The following is an 18968-nucleotide window of genomic DNA, read 5'->3' as shown; positions in this document are numbered from 1 at the left end:
CTGCCTTCCAATCCAGCCTTGTTAGGTATTTCAAGTTACCTAACTAAAATGACTAAATCATATAATGCCACTAGTTAAAAGTACTTACTTGGACCCAGTTCTTTTGCAGTAAGGTTCAAACTCCTTACACAAGCATTAAACACCATTCATGACACTTTTAGTCTGGCTTATTTCTCAGTATGTCCTTCCCACACATACACACTCTAGACATACTCTAGTCCATTTGTCATTGCCCAGGCACCTCTGCAGTTTAGTGTCTGCTTTACGCATGCTTTTTAATGTTGTAGAGTAGCTTCTTTTTTCTTCACATTTTTTTTTCCACTTGAAATTTGACTTGTTTTTGAAGACTTGGCCAGATGTTTGCATTTTCTTTTGTACCTACATAACAGTTTGAATACACTCCACATTTATTGATAGTTGTTTTATTATTTTTTTTTTTAAATTTTTTTTTCAACGGTTTTTATTTATTTTTGGGACAGAGAGAGACAGAGCATGAATGGGGGAGGGGCAGAGAGAGAGGGAGACACAGAATCGGAAACAGGTTCCAGGCTCCGAGCCATCAGCCCAGAGCCCGATGCGGGGCTCGAACTCACGGACCGCGAGATCGTGACCTGGCTGAAGTCGGACACTTAACCGACTGCGCCACCCAGGCGCCCCAATTGATAGTTGTTTTAGATAAAAATGTGACATCAATTATATTGGCAGAGGATAAGAAGATGAATGTTGGCAGAAGAAAAAGAAAGTTCCCGCCCTAAGACCATCACACTGTAGTGACAGACTTATGATAAAGTGCCATGGGAGTACAAAGGAGAGAGTGTTTACCTTTGAGAGAAGGGGAAGTAGTGAGGACATAATGATAGCTGCATGCCAATGTAGCATTTACTCTGTGCCGGCTACTTTCCATATGTTAACTCAATTCTCAAACCCTTGTTAAGTAGTTGCTACTATTCTTTGGAAAGGAGAACTGAAGTTCAGAGACATTAAATAGCTTGTCCAAGGTTTTAACAGAGCTGGATTCAGACTCAGCCAGTCAAGCTGCAGGTCTGGCACTTTTAGCCACTATGCTATTACCTAAATGAACTAAGCCTTAAATGTTGAGCAGGAATTTTGTAGGCTCTCAGGAAGAGGAAGGCTTGCCAGCAGACTGAATAGCATGAGTAAATAATTTGGTTCTACCTGGAGTACTTGTTCTTACAGGAAGCAGGGGCAGATATGGGACAAGGGCAGATATGTACAGATTAAGTGTAAGGTGCATAATAATTAAAATTCCAGTCAGTGTGAAGTCCTGAGGGATTTTAAGCTGGGAAAGGCCTATGCCTAGATGAAAATAGCATTGTAGATAACTGATGTGGAGGGTGGATTGATCCTTCCTTTCATAAAGCAGAGAAATCAGTTAACAGGCCGTTGCAACAGTCCAGATGAAAAATGATGAAGGTATAACTAAGGCAGTGAAATAGGGGATGAAGGAAGGGACATAGCAAAGAGATGTTTAGGAGATAGATTTAACAGGGCATAGTGACTGAATAAGTACATGGGCTGGGCAAAGGAAAAAGAGAAAATGAGGAATGCAGGAGAGAGAAACAGAAGGTTAGATAATATGTTTGGTTTCATATATGTTGGATTTGAAGTGCCTATAAGGCATTTAATCCCTCTCCTGCCAAACTAGAATGTAAGATCTGTAAGGATGAGGATTGTGTCTTCACTGCTCTATCCCTAGCACCTAGGACAGTGGTTTGTACATTGAAGGCATTTATTTGTTAATAAGTGAATACATCCAGGTGGGTATGTCTAGTTGGTAGGGTGAAAGTATAATTGGGAACTTAGAATAAGAGGTCTGAGTTGATGATACAAATTTAGGAGTTATAGTCAAGGACGACTGAGATTGCCCAGCTAGATAGCACTGTAGAAACCAACATTTAAGGGTTATAGAGAAGAAATGGATCGATGGACAGGGCTGAGAGAGGTAGGAAGAGTATGAGAGAAGTCCCCAGAAGGTGAGAGAGTTTAAAGGAAGTGGACAGAATGATCACCAAGGCAAAATACTCCAGAGAAGTCAAGAACACTAAAAAGTATTGGATTTGGAAATTAGGTGCTCAGTGTGTGAAGGGTTTGTGGGACCGAGGCTAACTTGACTAGAAGAGCAGTATAGGAACAGGTTGTGGAGCAGACAGGATGATTAAATGCTCAGGTGGGCAGACAATTCTGCCCTCCACAGGATACCACTTATGAGAAAGTGGAGAAGATGATGAGGCTAGAAGAGTTTATTGATGGGTCTAAGGAAAAAACAGCTGCTAGTGTTTATTTCTTTGGGATGTGGGAAACAAAGTCACTTGTTGAGAGTGGGCGTGGAAATATAGATGGTTGAGGTAGTAAAAGTTTGATGTAGTTGCTGAAAGGAATCAGAAGGGGAGCTGAACAGATTTTTCCAGGAGTGTTGAGTGGTTTTAAGAGCCTAATGCAATTTGAAGACCATTAATTTGTATTAGACCATTTGTGACTTCTCTAGCCACACTCAGCAGCTCAGAAAGCAAAGATGATTGTTGAGGAATTTGCAACAAATTTGCAATTTGTGTGGGAATTTGCAAGCCAAGTATGGCAGAAAGAGCAATGAGAATTGTTAGGACCAATAAGAAAAGTATTGGAGTGATACACCATGCAGTGGGGTGGAAGAGGAGGGAAGCAGAGAGGGGTAACAGGCTGGAGATACATGGAAAGGTCACGGGACAGGAGGTATTGATAAGGTTAAATTGTACACATAGTAAAAACTGTTAAGGAAAAGAGAATAGGAAACACTTAATTTTTGTGTTTTATTACATAAAGTTGATTTGTGTTCCTCACTACAGATTTCTTGAAGGCAAGGCTTTTTGTTCACCTTATATATTCCATAATACCTAGGACTGTTGTTTGAATATACTTTTAAGTTCGTTAAAAAGTTTATTAAATAAATGTGTATTAGTATATTGTGTAAAGAGTAAAGTGTTGTATTTGTACACTTGTACATTTGTATTAACTTTGACTTAGAGGGAATGCAGAGGTGAACACCATTAGTACTTCCCTCCCTAGTAATACCCTAGTAATATTTTATTGTGTCTGATATGGTGTGTGAGAGGAAGTCTGCTTGCAAATGCCAGCTGTAACTTTAGCCACATACAGCAAGCAGTTCAAAGTGTAAACGCAGAGAGTTGATGGTTGAATTGATACTAATTATGGGAATTTGCAAACCAGGTATAGTATATGAGAGAAAATCTGGCTGCAAATGCCAGTTTCCAGAAAATGTATATATAATCAAGCATTGATTTGACTGCTCAGTATAAGATGTACAGTAATAATAAAAATTATGTATTAACAGGACTTCCAAAATCATATTTGTGCTAGGAGTTAAATAAATTTAAAATTTGGCCTGAATTCGTGAGCCTAATGAAATTTACTTCTGTCTGTCTCAGGGGTTTTCTGTTGATTATACTCTTAATTACAGTTTCTTAGCCCAGTTATGGTTACCACCTTTCTTTCTACTCTTCTCTACATTCAATAAATATTTATTGAGGTCCACCACTGGGCATATAGCAATGAACAGAATAAAAATATGTGTCCTTACAGAGCTGACATTATAGTTATGAAGGACTGTTAAAAAAATAAAATATAGTAGATGGTAAACAAGTACCAGGAAAAAAATGAGGTGTGGGGTGCATGAGTAGCTCAGTCAGGTAAGCATCAAACTCTGGATTTTGGCTTAGGTCATGATCTCAAGGTGTTGTGGGATTGAGCCCTGAGTCAGGCTCTGCACTGACAGCACCTAGCCTGCTTGGGATTCTCTCTCTCCCTCTTCTCCTTTCCCCTGCTTGTGCACATGCTCGCTCTCTCTCTCTCTCAAAATAAATAAATATTGGGGTGCCTGGGTGGCTCATTCGATTAAGTATCTGACTTCAGCTCAGGCCATGATCTTGAGGTTTGTGAGTTCGAGCCTCATGTCGTGCTCTCTGCTGGCTTTCTGCTGGCTCTCCACTGTCAGTACAGAGCCTACTTCAGATCCTCTGTCTCCCTCTCTCTCTCTGTCCCTCCCCTGCTCTCTCTCAAATAAATAAACAATAAGTTAAATAAACAAATATTTTTAAAGGGGGGATAGGGATTTGTTTGGGGGTGGAGGGGAGTTGAGTTGTAGTCTTAGGGTTGCCAGGAAAGGCTTTCTTGAAAAGGTGACATTTTGGTAAATAACTTGAAGGAAATGAAGGAGTGAGTCATGCAGATAGAAACCTGGGGGCAGAATGTTCCAGGTAGAGGGATCAGTGAATGCAATGACTCCTGAGGTGGCAGCATGCTTCTGTATTTAAGGGGCAACAAAGAGGCCATATGGCAGGGCTGCAGTCAGCCAGAGGAATAATAGATTAGCCTGAGAGATGATGTCCGATGCAGACTTTGTAGGGCCTGGTGGACTTTGGCTTTTCTTCAAATAGGGACCCCTAGGTTTTGAGCTGAGGAATGATTTTTAGTTTAATAGGATTATAAGGGATAGATTAAAGATGGAAAAGGACAGAAGCAAGACACCATTTGGGAGGCTATACAGTAGTCAGTTATTTTCCTTTTCTTCCTTCCTCCATCCATCCATCTCTATACATTGGCTTTTCTGGCAAAAGATGAACAACTAATTTTTTAGAAATGTTCTAAAGTAGATACTTTATAGTAAATGAGTCAGTGTAGTAAACTAGTAGTGAATGTTTTCTTTACTAAAAATTACATGTGGAAAATTAATCAGCAATAGGACAGTGTCTTCCAAATTATCTTTTTAATGGTACTGTATTTATGTTGCTTAATCCATTTGCTCTGTCTTGTCTTTTTCTTGACCATGACACTAATGTTTAACCTAGCCAGTCTTTGACAAAAGACTGCAACATTTGTCAGCCCAGATGAGGATGAAACTGGTGAATGTAGTCTAATGAGAATTTCTTCACTTACCTCACTAATTTCAAAAAGTTAATTAAATGTTGATGAATCATAAGTTGTTTGCTTTCACTCTTTCCCTTAATAAAAACTAACATTAACTTTTTCTCTAAAAAAAGAATACATGCCTGAAAAATCTTGTGTATATTTTATGAAATTAATATTAAATTTACAATAAAAATATATCAAATCTAAGGCACAATTGACTGGAAGGTATACTTTATATGCTACTAAGAAAGAAAAAAGATTGCCAGTTAAACTGGAATTTGTCATCAGTTATAAGGCATTCCTATTTCAGATGTTAAAATGTGCAAAGTATGCATCTAGAATTGATGAAATAATAGCAGATTAGCTTTCATTGGAAATTTTGTATTTGTGTAGGGGATGATTTCATTTATTGGCTGGCTTTTCCATTACACATCTTAGTTATTAGAAACAGGGCTTAAAACAAAACAAAACAAAACACCCTGATGTGTGTGAAGCAAATCTATTGTCAAACAAAATATTCCTTTTTGTTTCCTTTTCTCTGTAAGCTCGGAAATGGAAAAAAAAATTGAGATGTGAAACTGATATTTTGAACCTATTATGAAATATAAATTAAAGGAGTCACAATCTCAGCATCAGCAGTTTGCTGTGACCCTATTTATGTGTGATTCATGCGCTTTTCCTGAGATCAGTTCTAGAACATACTTGCTAAAAGAATGAAAAAGACAAATGATAGATTGGATTAATAGCTGTAAGACCATATGTGAAGGGCTATAAGCTTTCATAAGGCATACAAAAGAATTTATAGAAGAGTTAGAAAAAAAAGTAGAAACGTAAAAGTAATGGGAATTTCTGGGGATGATTGTGGTCATGATTACAGGCGTGTAACCTGTGTATTTGTCAAGACTCTTCAAATTACATACTTAAAACCTGTGTTTCGTTGTATGTAAGGTATACCTGAAAAGAGAGAATCCAAGAACAGAAACAGTAAATACATAACATAAGAATATTTGTTATCAAAAAAAGTTACAATTTAAAAAAGCCAAGCGTTGTGCTATCAGAAAAAAGGAGGCAAGTATATTTGATATACAGAGATAAGGAAATGGAAGAAAGAAATAATTGGGAATAACTTTGAATTGGAAGAATAAATAACAGCTATTCAGATGTAGAAATCCTGAAAATTGATAGTACAACAGTTAAAATCTGAAAATTAAAATGTACATACAGATATAACACCTGGGAACAATGTTTTATATAATCATTAAAAACAATATTAGCAGTTGAGTTGAAGTTTTCAAAGATTGTAAAGGCAAAGACAACCCTGTAAGTCTAGGCTAGGGTTTCCAAACACAGTTTTTAAGGCTTTTCCTTGATGATTGTTTTGATAAACCTGTGATCAGGCCTGGGGTTCTGTATTTTTAACAAGTACCCAGGTTGATGCCTATCAGTTGTATTTGGGAAATGCTTGACAAGGCAGAGAAAACATAAGAAAAGCCAAGATTATTATTCCAAAAATCGTAATGATAAATTTATTAATTTCCTGTGGCTGCTCTAACAAATTACTACAAATCTGATCACTGAATACAGCAGAAATGTATTCTCTTCACAGTTCTGTAGGCCAGAAGTCCGAAAACAGGATCACTGAACTGAAATCAAGGTGTCAGCAGGGCCATACTCCCTGGGATTCTAGGGAAGAATTTGTTGCTTGTCCCTTCTGGTTTCTGGTGGCTGCCAGCAAACCTTAGCTTGTGGCTGGATCACTCTAATCTCTGCATCCATAGTCCTGTTGCCCTCCCCTTTGTCTGTGTCTAATCTCTTTGCACCTCTTATAAAGATAACTGTAACTGCATTTAAGGCCCATTTGGGAAATCCAGGATAATCTCCCCATCTCAAGATCCTTAATTTAATCACACCTGCAGAGCCTTTTTTTTTTTTTTTGACCATATAAGGTAATGTCCACAGGTTCCAGATATTTGGATGTGCATGTTTTGGGGGGAGCCATTATTCACTCTACCACAATAAGCATCTTAAAAATGTCCTGATTGTGAGTAAAGAGAAAAAAGGAAACACTTCTTTTTTTTTTCCTTTTAATGTTTGTTTATTTATTTGTTTGTTTATTTGAGAGAGAAACCCCAAGCAGGCTCCACACTGTCAGCCCAGAGCCAAATGTGGGGCTCAATACCACTCAATAAACCATGAAATCATGACCTGAGCTGAAATCAAGAGTCAGATGCTTAACTGACTAAGCCACCCAGGTGCCCCTCAAGGCAACTCTTAATTTCATTTCTTTTATCAGACAATGGGTTACATATAGCATTGAGTACAATAACAAATTTTTAAATAATTTATGTAAGTTTATAGTATAAACTTTAAAAAAGATGATTACTGATGAAATTTAACTTAATATAAACTTAAGTTACCTATAAAGTTTTTACTAAAGGCCATCAGAGATAGTACTACATAATTTAAGTGGTTTTTTTTTTTAAGTTTATTTATTTATTTTGAGAGAGAGAGGATCTCAAGCAGGTTCTGAGCTTTCAGCACAATCTCCCAAACCATGAGATCATGACCTGAGCTGAAATCAAGAGTAGGGCACTTAACCAACAGAGCCATTCGGGCACCGCAGTACCATGTAATTTATTTTTTTCTTAAAAATGTTTTTGATGTTTATTTTTGAAAGAGCACGAGCAGGGGTGGGGCAGAGTGAGAGAGAGACAGAGAGAGAATCCAAAGCAGGCTCAACATGGGGTTTGAACTCATGAACCACGAGATCATGACCTAAACTAAAGTTGGACGCTCAACCGACTGAGCCATCAAGGCACCCCTGTAATGGTCTTTATCTTTTAAAAACAGGTCTACTCAATCTAGAACCAATAGTACAGAAGTGAAATGTTACTTTTGTTCATTACTAATGGAAGTTAAACAACTATTTAATGAAAAAATTCCTAAAATTAATATTTTAATAGACCATGGGATTTCCATTTTAAGGGGGCTCCCCACCATTTGTAAAAGTAATGCATGCATATTGTGGACAATTGGGACAATGAAGGAATATATAAAGAAAATCCACTGATGGTCACATTTTGTTATATTTCCTATAAGCCTTTTATGTATGCATTTTTAAAATTTTTTTTTCAACGTTTATTTATTTTTGGGGGGACAGAGAGAGACAAGGCATGAACGGGGGAGGGGCAGAGAGAGAGGGAGACACAGAATCAGAAACAGGCTCCAGGCTCTGAGCCATCAGCCCAGAGCCTGATGCAGGGCTCGAACTCACAGACCGCAAGATCGTGACCTGGCTGAAGTCGGACGCTCAACCGACTGCGCCACCCAGGCGCCCCTATGTATGCATTTTTTTTAAGTTTATTTATTTTGAGAGAGAAAGAGAAAAATGCGAGCGAGGGAGGGGCAGAGAGAGAGGGACAGAAAGAATCCCAAGCAGGCTCCATGCTGTCAGCAAAGAGCCCAACGCAGGGCTCGATCTCACAAACCGTGAAACCATGACCTGAGCTGAAATCAAGAGTCGGACACCGACTGAGCTACCTAGGTGCCCCTGCACTTTTAAATGTATGACTGAGGTCATAAACAATTCTGTTTCCAGCATTTTTTTCCTTTTACATTGTAATTAAAATTTGAAATGCTGATGATTAGGTGAGGTTCCCAAAGTAAGACCTGGGTTTTACAATTGGAGTATTTGAAGCAGGCTGGGTAGTTAATTAGACTTTAAATATTTCATATCTTTGCAGCTGGCTAAGACTTTATTTTCATCTTTTAGTGTGTTTGATTTTTTTTATAGGTTTCCAAATTAGTCAAACATTTTAGAATGCATATTTGTTTAAAGGGGAAGAATATAGATGAAATTTAAGAATTATAAATATGGTAAGAATTAGAGGGGTGCCTGGCTGGCTCAGTCAGAGCATGTGACTCTTGATCTTGGGATTGTGAGTTGGAGCCCCACGTTGGTGATAGAGTTTACTTTAAAGAAAAAAGGTGGGGGGGGGTGCCTGGATGGCTCAGTTGGTTAAGATTTTAGTTCAGGTCATGATCTCACAGTTGATGAGTTTGAGCCACGTGTCAGGCTCCTCCCCGACTCAAGTGTACACGAGGTCTCTCTCAAAATAAATAAACTTAAAAAAAAGAATTATAGAGAAGTCTTCTCATAGACAAGTAAATGGAAGCACTACATAGAGAACGTATTCAATCATTTAAATATATCAAAGCTTGTAGAGTAAAATGTGAGATTTAATTCCTACACAGGAGGTAGTTATTGAGTATTATGTTGCCATTTTTTAGCACTATAAATATGTTATATGTAATATATTTAATAGTTTCATTGTAAATTCCTGAACTAAAATAAGCAGTAGAGTTAAAATTATTAGCTTTTTCATTATTTTTCTTGTTCTAAAAGGTAGATACTTTCCTTAATTTTAGGATACTTGAATGTTAATGAACCATCTTCTTGGAAAATAGTTTATTTTATGTATTTATTTCTTTCAAACAAAAGGTCCTGCATATTTATTACTGAATCACCTTACTGGTGCAGAAGCATAGTAACAGAGAAGAATCATTTTTCTAGTAAAACATGTTTATTGTTGAGGTGGTAGTGATGTTTACAGAGTGATAGAATACAAGTATGTAACCTTCATGCAGCATAAATATATATGCCATCTCATGTGCTATCCATTCTAGACCAGCTTGGTTCTTCTCCAGTGCCTCCTCTTGGAGTTGTACCTGATTTTATTATCAGTTTTCATCTGAATTCACTGGGGAATGGGATGATTCTGCTTTTGTTTCTTGGCCACGTTTTTTTTTTTGTTTTTTTGTTTTAATCTTTATTTATTTTTGAGAGAAAGAGAGACAGAATGTGAATGGGGGAGGGGCAGAGAGAGAGGGAGACAACAGAATCCGAAGCAGGCTTCAGGCTCCAAGCTGTCAGCACAGAGCCCGACGTGGGGCTCGAACTCACGAAATGTGAGATCATGACCTGAGACAAAGTCGGACACTTAACCGACTGAGCCACCCAGGCGCCCCTATTTCTTGGCCACATTTTAAGCGTGATTCTGCAAGTCTTGTGAGAAGACCCAAATCAGAGTATATTAATGTGCAGAGATGGGATTCAAACCCAGGTCATCCAAGCTCCTAGGCTAGGGTACCTTCCAGACTTCCCTGCTGCTACCCATGGTAAGAAGCAGTTAACTTCACACACCACAATGGCAGAGAAGAGGAGAGAGAAAAAATAGTTTACTTTTTGAGTGAAATTATAATGAATAATGGTTATCCCATTGACTCATACAAAGCGTAGTTGAATACTATAGAATGAAAAATTAAGATAATAACCTACCCAAATAACCTGCCCTTCAAAATATGTATGTAGTTCTAATGAACTTGAGTACTTTTTTAGATTTAAGATTGTTTTGTTTTGTTTTTGCATTGTGTTAATGTCTGAGAAAAGAATGAGTTCTATAAATGCCCGTAGGATTTTTATTACGGTGTTATCTTTTTCTAGCTTAAAGCAATAAATGTAGATCTTCAAAGTGATGCTGCTCTGCAAGTGGACATTTCCGATGCTCTGAGTGAGAGAGATAAAGTAAAATTCACTGTTCACACAAAGGTAAATGTGATTTTGTACTTGTACTATTTTAGCTATTTATTGTGCAGATGTTATATATGTGATAATATATTGACTGGAACTTTGGTTTTGAACATAATTAGAAGTAAACTATATTTTAGTTTATAAGCTACTGCTTTTATTGTAACAGTTTTAAGGAAATGTACTTGTTAAATTTTTTTTTAATTTTTTAAGTTTATTTATTTAGAGAGTATCCGTGAGGGAGGGAGGGAGGGGCAGAGAAAGAGGGAGAGAGAGAGAATCCCAAGCAGGCTTCGGGCACGCAGGGCTCCATCCCACAAATTGTGAGATCATGACCTGAGCCAAAGTCAGGAGTTAGACCCTTAACCAACTGAGCCATCCAGGTGCCCCAGGGAAATGTACTTTTTTTTAAAAATGCACTTTTTAAAGACTAACATTTACGAATTACTCAAAACCTAGGTGTAATGCAGATTTAATTTTCTCTAGACTTCTATTAATATCTTTCATCATTCTTGTTTTCAATTTTGTTTTGTTCTTTCAGTTAATTAAATTACTGTCTTACAAATTATTTTCTTCTTGGATTTCAGTTTTTAGGCATATTTTCAGACTGTAGATCTATTTTTCTTTGAATAGTTGAGTTTGATATATATTAGTAAGACAACTTTTAAATGGTGGTAGCAGTATAGTATAATAAGTCTGTCAAATTATTTTCTTAAACATCTCAGGATAATTTTGTCTGATGTCTCCGAGTTTTCATAATAGAATTTAAAAGTGCTAATAATCTTTCGCATGAGACTAATTTACAAAAATAAGATAAAAAATATTTACTAAAAGCCTTTTAGTGCAATTTTGATTTTTATTCAAGAGAATCTCTGTCTTTGCAGAGTTCGTTGCCAAATTTTAAACAAAATGAGTTTTCTGTTGTTCGGCAACATGAGGAATTTATCTGGCTTCATGATTCCTTCGTTGAAAATGAAGACTATGCAGGTTATATTGTGAGTATTGGGGTTCCACTTTAATCCCATTTTCTAGGAGCTTTTTAGGTACTTTATTATGTGTTAAATTTTTAGTGAACTGGTGTAATTTTTTTAAATTGCCAATTAGAAAACACAATGTACGATCACCTTTTATCCTAAATTGCCTAGTTTGAAAGTGTGGAGATATGGCTATGTTATGCTCCTTCATTTAAATTTAAATTCTTATTGTTTACTGGAAGTGAAATGGGTTTTTCCTAGGGATTAATTAAGGGGATGTTACAAACCATACTGGTTTTGAACACTTAGGTAGACAAATACTTAGAGTTGGAGGTACCTTAAGAAGTCATCTAATCTAAGTATGTACCAGATAGCCATTGTCCACACTCAGATTCCTGAAATTTAGTTTCATTTGATATCCTTGAAATTATCCTGACTTGATTCTTATTCCATCCTTGTGGCTACTCCTCCTCAGTCATTTGCTTTTTCTTTGTGTAACTCAAAATTTGGTTGACCACTGGCCGTACATTTTTTTCTTTTTTTCTTTAAAAAAAATTACCTGTTTATATAAAGGATACAACCAGACAGCCCAAAGATGCATAGGACAAGGTACAGGGATCGGGGTTGGGGCATAACTTTCATGCCCTCTCCAGGTATACCACCTTCCACCTCCATAGCATGTCAGTGTGTTCACCAAACTGGAAACTCCTTCTTCTCTTCCCATCTTATTTCCACCTTTTCTTCCTCATCTTGTCTAATGGCATTTTCTTACTATTTCCTTCTATAGACTAAACACTCCTCAAAGATCAAGACCATCTTTGCTTGTTTTTTTTAAGATTTTTTTTATTATTACACTATATGTTAACTAACTTGGATGTAAATCTTAAAAAATAATAAAGAAAAGTAAAAAAATACTTAATCACATATAAAAAAAGTTTGTTGTTGTTGTTGTTTTTTTTTTTCAAATTATTTTAGCTAGCAGGAACAAGGAAGAGGGGCAGAGAGAGAGAGAGAGAGAGAGAGAGAGAGAGAGAGAGAGAATCTTAAGCAGAGTCTATGCTCAGCACAGAGCCTGACACAGCGCTTGACCCCATCACACTGAGATCATGACCTGAGCCAAAATCAAGAGCCAGATGCTCAACCAATTCAGCCACCCAGGACCCAGGCACCCTAAGGTAGATAGATAGATAGATAGATAGATAGATAATTAATTACTTATTTTGGAGAGAATGCAGGTGGGGGAGGAGCAGGGAGAGGGGGACAGAGGATCTGAAGGGAGCTCTGTGCTGAAAGGGTGACAGCAGCAAGTCCGACGTGGGGCTCAAACTCACGAACCTTGAGATCATGACCTGAGCCAAAGTCGGATGCTCAACCGACTGAGCCACCCAGGTGCCCCTATTTATTTATTTTTAGTGTTTATTTATTTTGAGAGAGAGAACATACATATGAAAAAGGGAGGGGCAGAGAGAGAGGTAGAGAGAATCTTAAGCCGGCTCCATGCTCAGGAGCCCAGCGAGGGGCTCAGTCTCACAGCTGCAAGATCACAATCTGAGCCAATATCAAGAGTCAGACGTTTGACTGAGCCACCCAGGCCCCTGCTCCAAGATTTTATTTTTAAGTGATCTTTACACCCAGCATGGGGCTTGAACTCACAACCCTAAGATTAGGAGTTGCATACTCTACCAACTGTGTCAGCCAGGCACCCAAGACCATGTCTTGTTTATCTTTATATGCACATTGTTCAGTATCATGCCTGGTGCATAGTAGATGTGAATATGTGCTTAGCTGTACTTGATGCTTCCTTCCCTATTGCTTTCCTCAAGCATAACTCTTTTCTTGTATTCATTCTTTAACTTTTCCTCTACTTATCTTTTCTTCTTGCTTTCTTTGCTTCCCATCATTTTCCCTTAACAATTCTTATTTGTAAGCCCTTCCTTTTAAGGTAAACTTTTTTCTTTTATCCTTCCCTTGAAAGGTATGTCTCTTCTAGATACTATATTTTTACTTAAGATAAGTATTTACTCACCCCCTTACTGTGAGTGAATGGAATGAGGTTAGTCATTAATCTCTGTTTTGTTGTCTTGGTTTTAAGTCCGTGCTCTATGCTTCTGGTGCACTCCTCCAGTTAAGGAACCCTTTTTAACATCCCTTGCTGGATTGTACTGTTGGCATCCATGAATTTAAGAAACATAGAATAGCATAAAGCTACTATGAATTCATTAATTTAAAAATATATGTTTGTATTTGATCAAACTATTTACATACTTCTGAAAATTGGTATGCATATTAATTTAGTGTATAGTCAGAGCTTAATGTGTTTATACATTTGAAGACTCTAGGTTGCCACATAGGAATCTGCAGATTAAAGTTTGGGAACTACTGTTCTAATACTAGAAAATAGTGCTCTGCCATATTTCTTCCTTGTGCAAAGGACCTAATCAAATTTTCTAATCTGAATTGAGATATTCCTGGTGCCATGTTCATTCAAGATGTCTTTAGCTCCCCCAGACACAGTCTTTTATGGTAGCAGTAGTACAGTTGCTGTGAAAACTAAAAGTCTTTAAAATTAGTGATTTGGTTTTCTTACAGATCCCACCAGCACCACCAAGACCTGACTTCGATGCTTCAAGGGAAAAACTACAGAAGCTTGGAGAAGGAGAAGGGTCCATGACAAAGGAAGAATTCACAAAGATGAAACAGGAACTGGAAGCGTATGTGATTTTTGTTGTTGGTTTTGTTAATTGTGCTTATTTTAATGCCTTTTTTCTGTGCTCTCTGATATCCCATCCTTTTAATCATTTCACCACAGTGACCCTTTCTGAAAGATGCAGGTTTAAGCCAAACAACCAGTTTTAATGATCATGATCAGAGCCTACAGGAAAATTATAGAATAATTGCCTACATTGTAAAATTCTTTAAATTAATGTTTTAAATAGACACTGAAAATTGAAAATGGGGGGTCCAAAACTTTATTTAAAAATAGTAGAAAGGGAAATAGGACTTTTTGAAGCAGAATATAAGTTGTTTTGGTTTTTATCTACAAGGCCTTAGTCATTGCCAACCTGGTTTTCTTTTTTCGATGTGTGCATACTACCCAAACTTCTGTTTTCTGTTTCTCATAGAAATATGCACCGAGCAACTCTGCACATACTCTGTTTTCTTTTTTAAAAAGTGTGTGTGTGTGTGTGTGTGTGTGTGTGTGTATGTGTGTGTGTACGCATGTGTGTGCATGCGTGCACCTGTCTAAATGGCTGTGTCTGTGTTTAATTTTTGCCCTCTTTCTTTCTGCCTATGGCTTCTGGCTAAGGGGAAAAGAATAGGAGCAAAGTAAAAGGAGAGTAGTTTTAAAATGTTTTTCATTAAATGATTATTAGTTTCACATATACTAGAAATGCATTAAATCTTTGAAAAAACTGGAGATAACTTCTGTTTTGCGTTTAGCATATTTGCTGAAAATGCAGAATCTTTCCCTTCTTATTAGACATTTGAAGTAATTTTAGATTTACAGGATATTGTTTTCTGTATTTTGAGAGCAGTACAGGTAAACACTTTCCCTTGTATCATCATCACCTCCATCACTCTTTTTCTGATCATTTCTCCTCTTCATTCATTTCCTTTTCTCCTCTTCCACTTAGTTTCAGTTTTTAAGCATATATGCACCTGGCTACTAGACTCCTCTTCAGAATGCTAAACTCATTTGACAAGATAAATTAGCAAAGTAGATCTTTTTTGTCAAAGTGTAAGGTGACATATTTTAAGATTTTTGTCCATGCTGGGTGCAAGCAATAGTCTGAGAGACAGAGATACATACTTTTATAGTTATAAGACTGAAAACTGGAAAGTAGCAGAGCACATTAATATTAAAGAATCTGTGGTTTTCCAGTGGCCCTGATCATGATTCTTTTGTGGTCTGGTTAGGGGTTGGATAACAGAGAACCTTGGGTTTATTCTACTGCTACCTCCATCCTCTGCATCCTTCTTTTTTGTCTTCACTGAATGACTACCCTCACAGAGATCAAACTTCTCCCAACATTGGTCCTGCTGGTTTGCTGGTATGTAAAATTTATCCTCCTTGCACGTAGTTGAAGCAAGAATATTGGGCCTTTTCCTTGAGTGTTTCTTTTTTCAAACTGACGTATATTACTATATGATCACTGTGATTCACTGATGAAATTAAAATATTTTAAACATAATTTTCCACTGTAATGACAAAAATTAGTCTCTCTGTGGTGTGCTTTTTTTCTTGTGTGTTTGGGTCATTAGATGAAAATAATTATTAATGTTGAAAATATGCTTACTGAGGTTTGAGTTTAGATTTTTTTTTTGTACACAGGTATTTAAAAGCAGTAATTATCGAGAAATTGATCCATAAAGATTGTATCAAATAATTTGTAGTGTACTTTCTCTGGAGCTGAAAACAAACACCCCTATAGTTATCTTTAACATCAACTTGCATAGGAAGAAAAGTTCATAAAACTTAAAAATATTAACATTTAAATATAATAAATACTATTAACTAGCATGAAGTCTTTTCAGAGCTGGATTTTATACATTTTATTAACAGTTCAACTAAAACCTTTGTTTACATGGATTATATATTTGTATCTTTAATTTTGCATTTAGAATAATTTGTAGTATTTGTTGAAAACTGTTACAGACTATTTTCTAGTTGATGCAGTGTTTTACCTTTAATTATGTGTATTGTTTCTAGTGAATATTTGGCAATATTCAAGAAGACTGTTGCAATGCATGAAGTATTCCTATGTCGTGTGGCAGCACATCCTATTTTGAGAAAAGACTTAAATTTCCATGTCTTCTTGGAATATAATCAAGATGTGAGTATTGATTAAAGCAGTAATCAAGGTTTATTTTTAGAGTCACTGTAAAAGGCAGGGAGTAGTTAGAAAAAACCCTTTTTTTGTAATGTTCTTATTTTTCAAGGTAGTGTAAAATTACATTTTTTTTAGTGGTAATAGAGTATTTCAATACAACTAGAGAAGAAATGAAGAAATTGAAGAAATGAGGCTAAATCATGTTACTGCATGGGACATTGATTTTCATCCTGAATTGTGAACCTCTTAAGAAATAGGATTATCAACTTGATTGTTTCCTAAATTTGAGTTTGAAGTTTTCTGAAATTCCAGGGAGGTGCTTGAGCTAAAGAATTCTAGATTACTTTAGGGTTAATCATTGCCTTTTGATCTGTTTAACTGACCTTTTTCAGTGCCAATTGCTCCTAATCTTCCTCCTTCCCTGCCTGAAAACTCTGTTACAGTGCAAATAGAAAAATTGATGTGGTTGAGCTTTAAAGATTTCTTCATTCATAGTACTGGCAAAAATTTTTTTTAATGGATAGGTGATACAGATCTTGGGATTTATATTTGAATGACAAGATTAACTCATAATTTTAGCAGAAAACAAATGTAGCATAGTGCTTATTTGCTTATAAGTTGACATCAAGATGAAAGAATTTTATGTATATAAATTTGCCCTTCTGGTTTGGTTTTAGTAGACATGACAATAAAATATCCTAAGTCTAACAATAGAGAGAACACATTTTTTTGAAAGGGTATGAAGTAACTCAGGATCACAGAAACAGCATTTTAAGCCTGGATACTTTCACAAGTGTAAATATGGTATGTGATACTGGCATGTGGTCATTTACAACTAGGAACTGTAAAAAATTCTGGCTATGTCATGAATTATAAGAAGCTGAAAATAACTTGTGACTGGGTTGCCAAAGAACACATGATAGAATGCTGTCATCACTTTTTTTACTTTTATGTGTTTGTTTTTGCTTAACCTTATTCATGGCCTTGGCCAAAACCTTAATAATAATTGGTAGAGCAGCTTAGGCATACAGTGAGTATTATCAGTGCAAGGCCACTTGAGCTAGAGGAGCCTCATGCTCTGTGTACTCTGTCCCATTGCCAAATCCCTTAGTACTACCTGAAATTATATGTCTGTATTTTAAATGTTTATGTATTTATTATCTGTCCTCTCTACTAAAATGTAAGCTCTCTGAAAGCAAGGCTTGAATTTTACACCATTGTATCCTCACTGCTTTAGAATAATGGCTGACAGTGCTCGCTTCGGCAGCACATATACTAGAATAATGGCTGACAATTAAGATGTAAAATAAGTATTTGTTAAAATGATAAGTGAAAGATTATTGATTGTTTTCCAGTTGTGGTGGTGGTTTTTTTTTATTTTTTAAATTTTTTTTTTTCAACTTTTATTTATTTTTGGGACAGAGAGAGAGAGAGAGCATGAACAGGGGAGGGGCAGAGAGAGAGGGAGACACAGAATCGGAAGCAGGCTCCAGGCTCTGAGCCATCAGCCCAGAGCCTGACACGGGGCTCGAACTCACAGACCGCGAGATCGTGACCTGGCTGAAGTCGGACGCTTAACCGACTGCGCCACCCAGGCGCCCCAAAGGTGGTGGTTTTTTAACTTTTTTTTTTTTAATTTAAATTTTATAGTTAACATACAGTGCAATATTGGTTTCAGGAGTAGAATTCAGTGATTTATCACTTACGTACAACACCCAGTGCTCATCCCAACAAGTGCCCTCCTTAGTACCTATCACTCATCTAGCCCATCTCCCACCCACGTCCCTCTGTCAACCCAGTTTGTTCTCTGTCATTAAGAGTCTCTTGTGGTTTGTTTCCCTCACTTTTCTTTCCCCCCTCTTCCCATATGTTCATCTATTTTGTTTCTTATATTTCACATAGAAGCGAAATCATATGGGATTTGTCATTCTCTGGTTGACTTATTTCACTTAACATAATATATGCTAGCTCCGTCCACATCATTGCAAATGGCCAGATTTCATTCTTTTTGATGGCTGAGTAATATTCCATTGTATATATGTACCACATCTTCTTTATCCATTCATAAATTGATGGACATTTGGGCTCTCTCCATAGTTTGGCTATTGTTGATAATGCTATAAACATTGGGGTGCATGTACCCCTTCAAATCTGTATTTTTGTATCCTTTGGGTAAATACCTAATAGTGCAATTGCTGGATCATAGGGTAGTTCTATTTTTAGTTTCTTGAGGGACCTCCATACTATTCTCCAGAGTGACTGCACCGGTTTGCATTCCCACCAACAGTGCAAGAGAGTTTCCCCCTTTCTCTGCATGCTTGCCAACACTTGCTGTTTCTTATGTTGTTAATTTTAGCCATTCTGACAGGTGTAAAGTGGTATTTCATCATGGTTTTGATTTGTATTTCCCTGATGATAAGTGATGGTGATCATCTTTTATATGTCTGTTAGCCATCTGGATGTCTTCGTTGGAAAAGTGTCTGTTCATGTCTTCTGCCCATTTCCTCACTAGATTATTTGTTTTTTGGGTGTTGAATTTGGTAAGTTCCTTATGGATTTTGGATACTAAGCCTTTATCTGATATGTCATTTGCAGATATCTTCTCCCATTCTGTAGGCTATCTTTTAGTTTTGTTGGTTGTTTCCTTTGCTG

At 36.8% G+C, this 18968-nt stretch overlaps 1 protein-coding gene across 1 annotated transcript in view; it reads left to right on the top strand.

The window, feature by feature from the left end:
• Positions 1-18968, top strand: part of SNX6 (sorting nexin 6) — a 61165-nt gene that overhangs the window by 5701 nt on the left and 36496 nt on the right. The window contains exons 3-6 of the mRNA XM_023255655.2: positions 10427-10531; positions 11395-11505; positions 14074-14195; positions 16196-16319. Of these exons, the coding sequence (XP_023111423.2) occupies positions 10427-10531; positions 11395-11505; positions 14074-14195; positions 16196-16319 (462 nt within the window). The remainder of the gene's footprint in view (positions 1-10426; positions 10532-11394; positions 11506-14073; positions 14196-16195; positions 16320-18968) is intronic.

Source organism: Felis catus, chromosome B3, assembly GCF_018350175.1.
Source record: "Felis catus isolate Fca126 chromosome B3, F.catus_Fca126_mat1.0, whole genome shotgun sequence".
In the NCBI taxonomy this organism is placed as follows: Eukaryota; Metazoa; Chordata; class Mammalia; order Carnivora; family Felidae; genus Felis; species Felis catus.
Note: the sequence above shows the minus strand (reverse complement) of the source record. Positions and strands in the feature narration are given on the sequence as shown.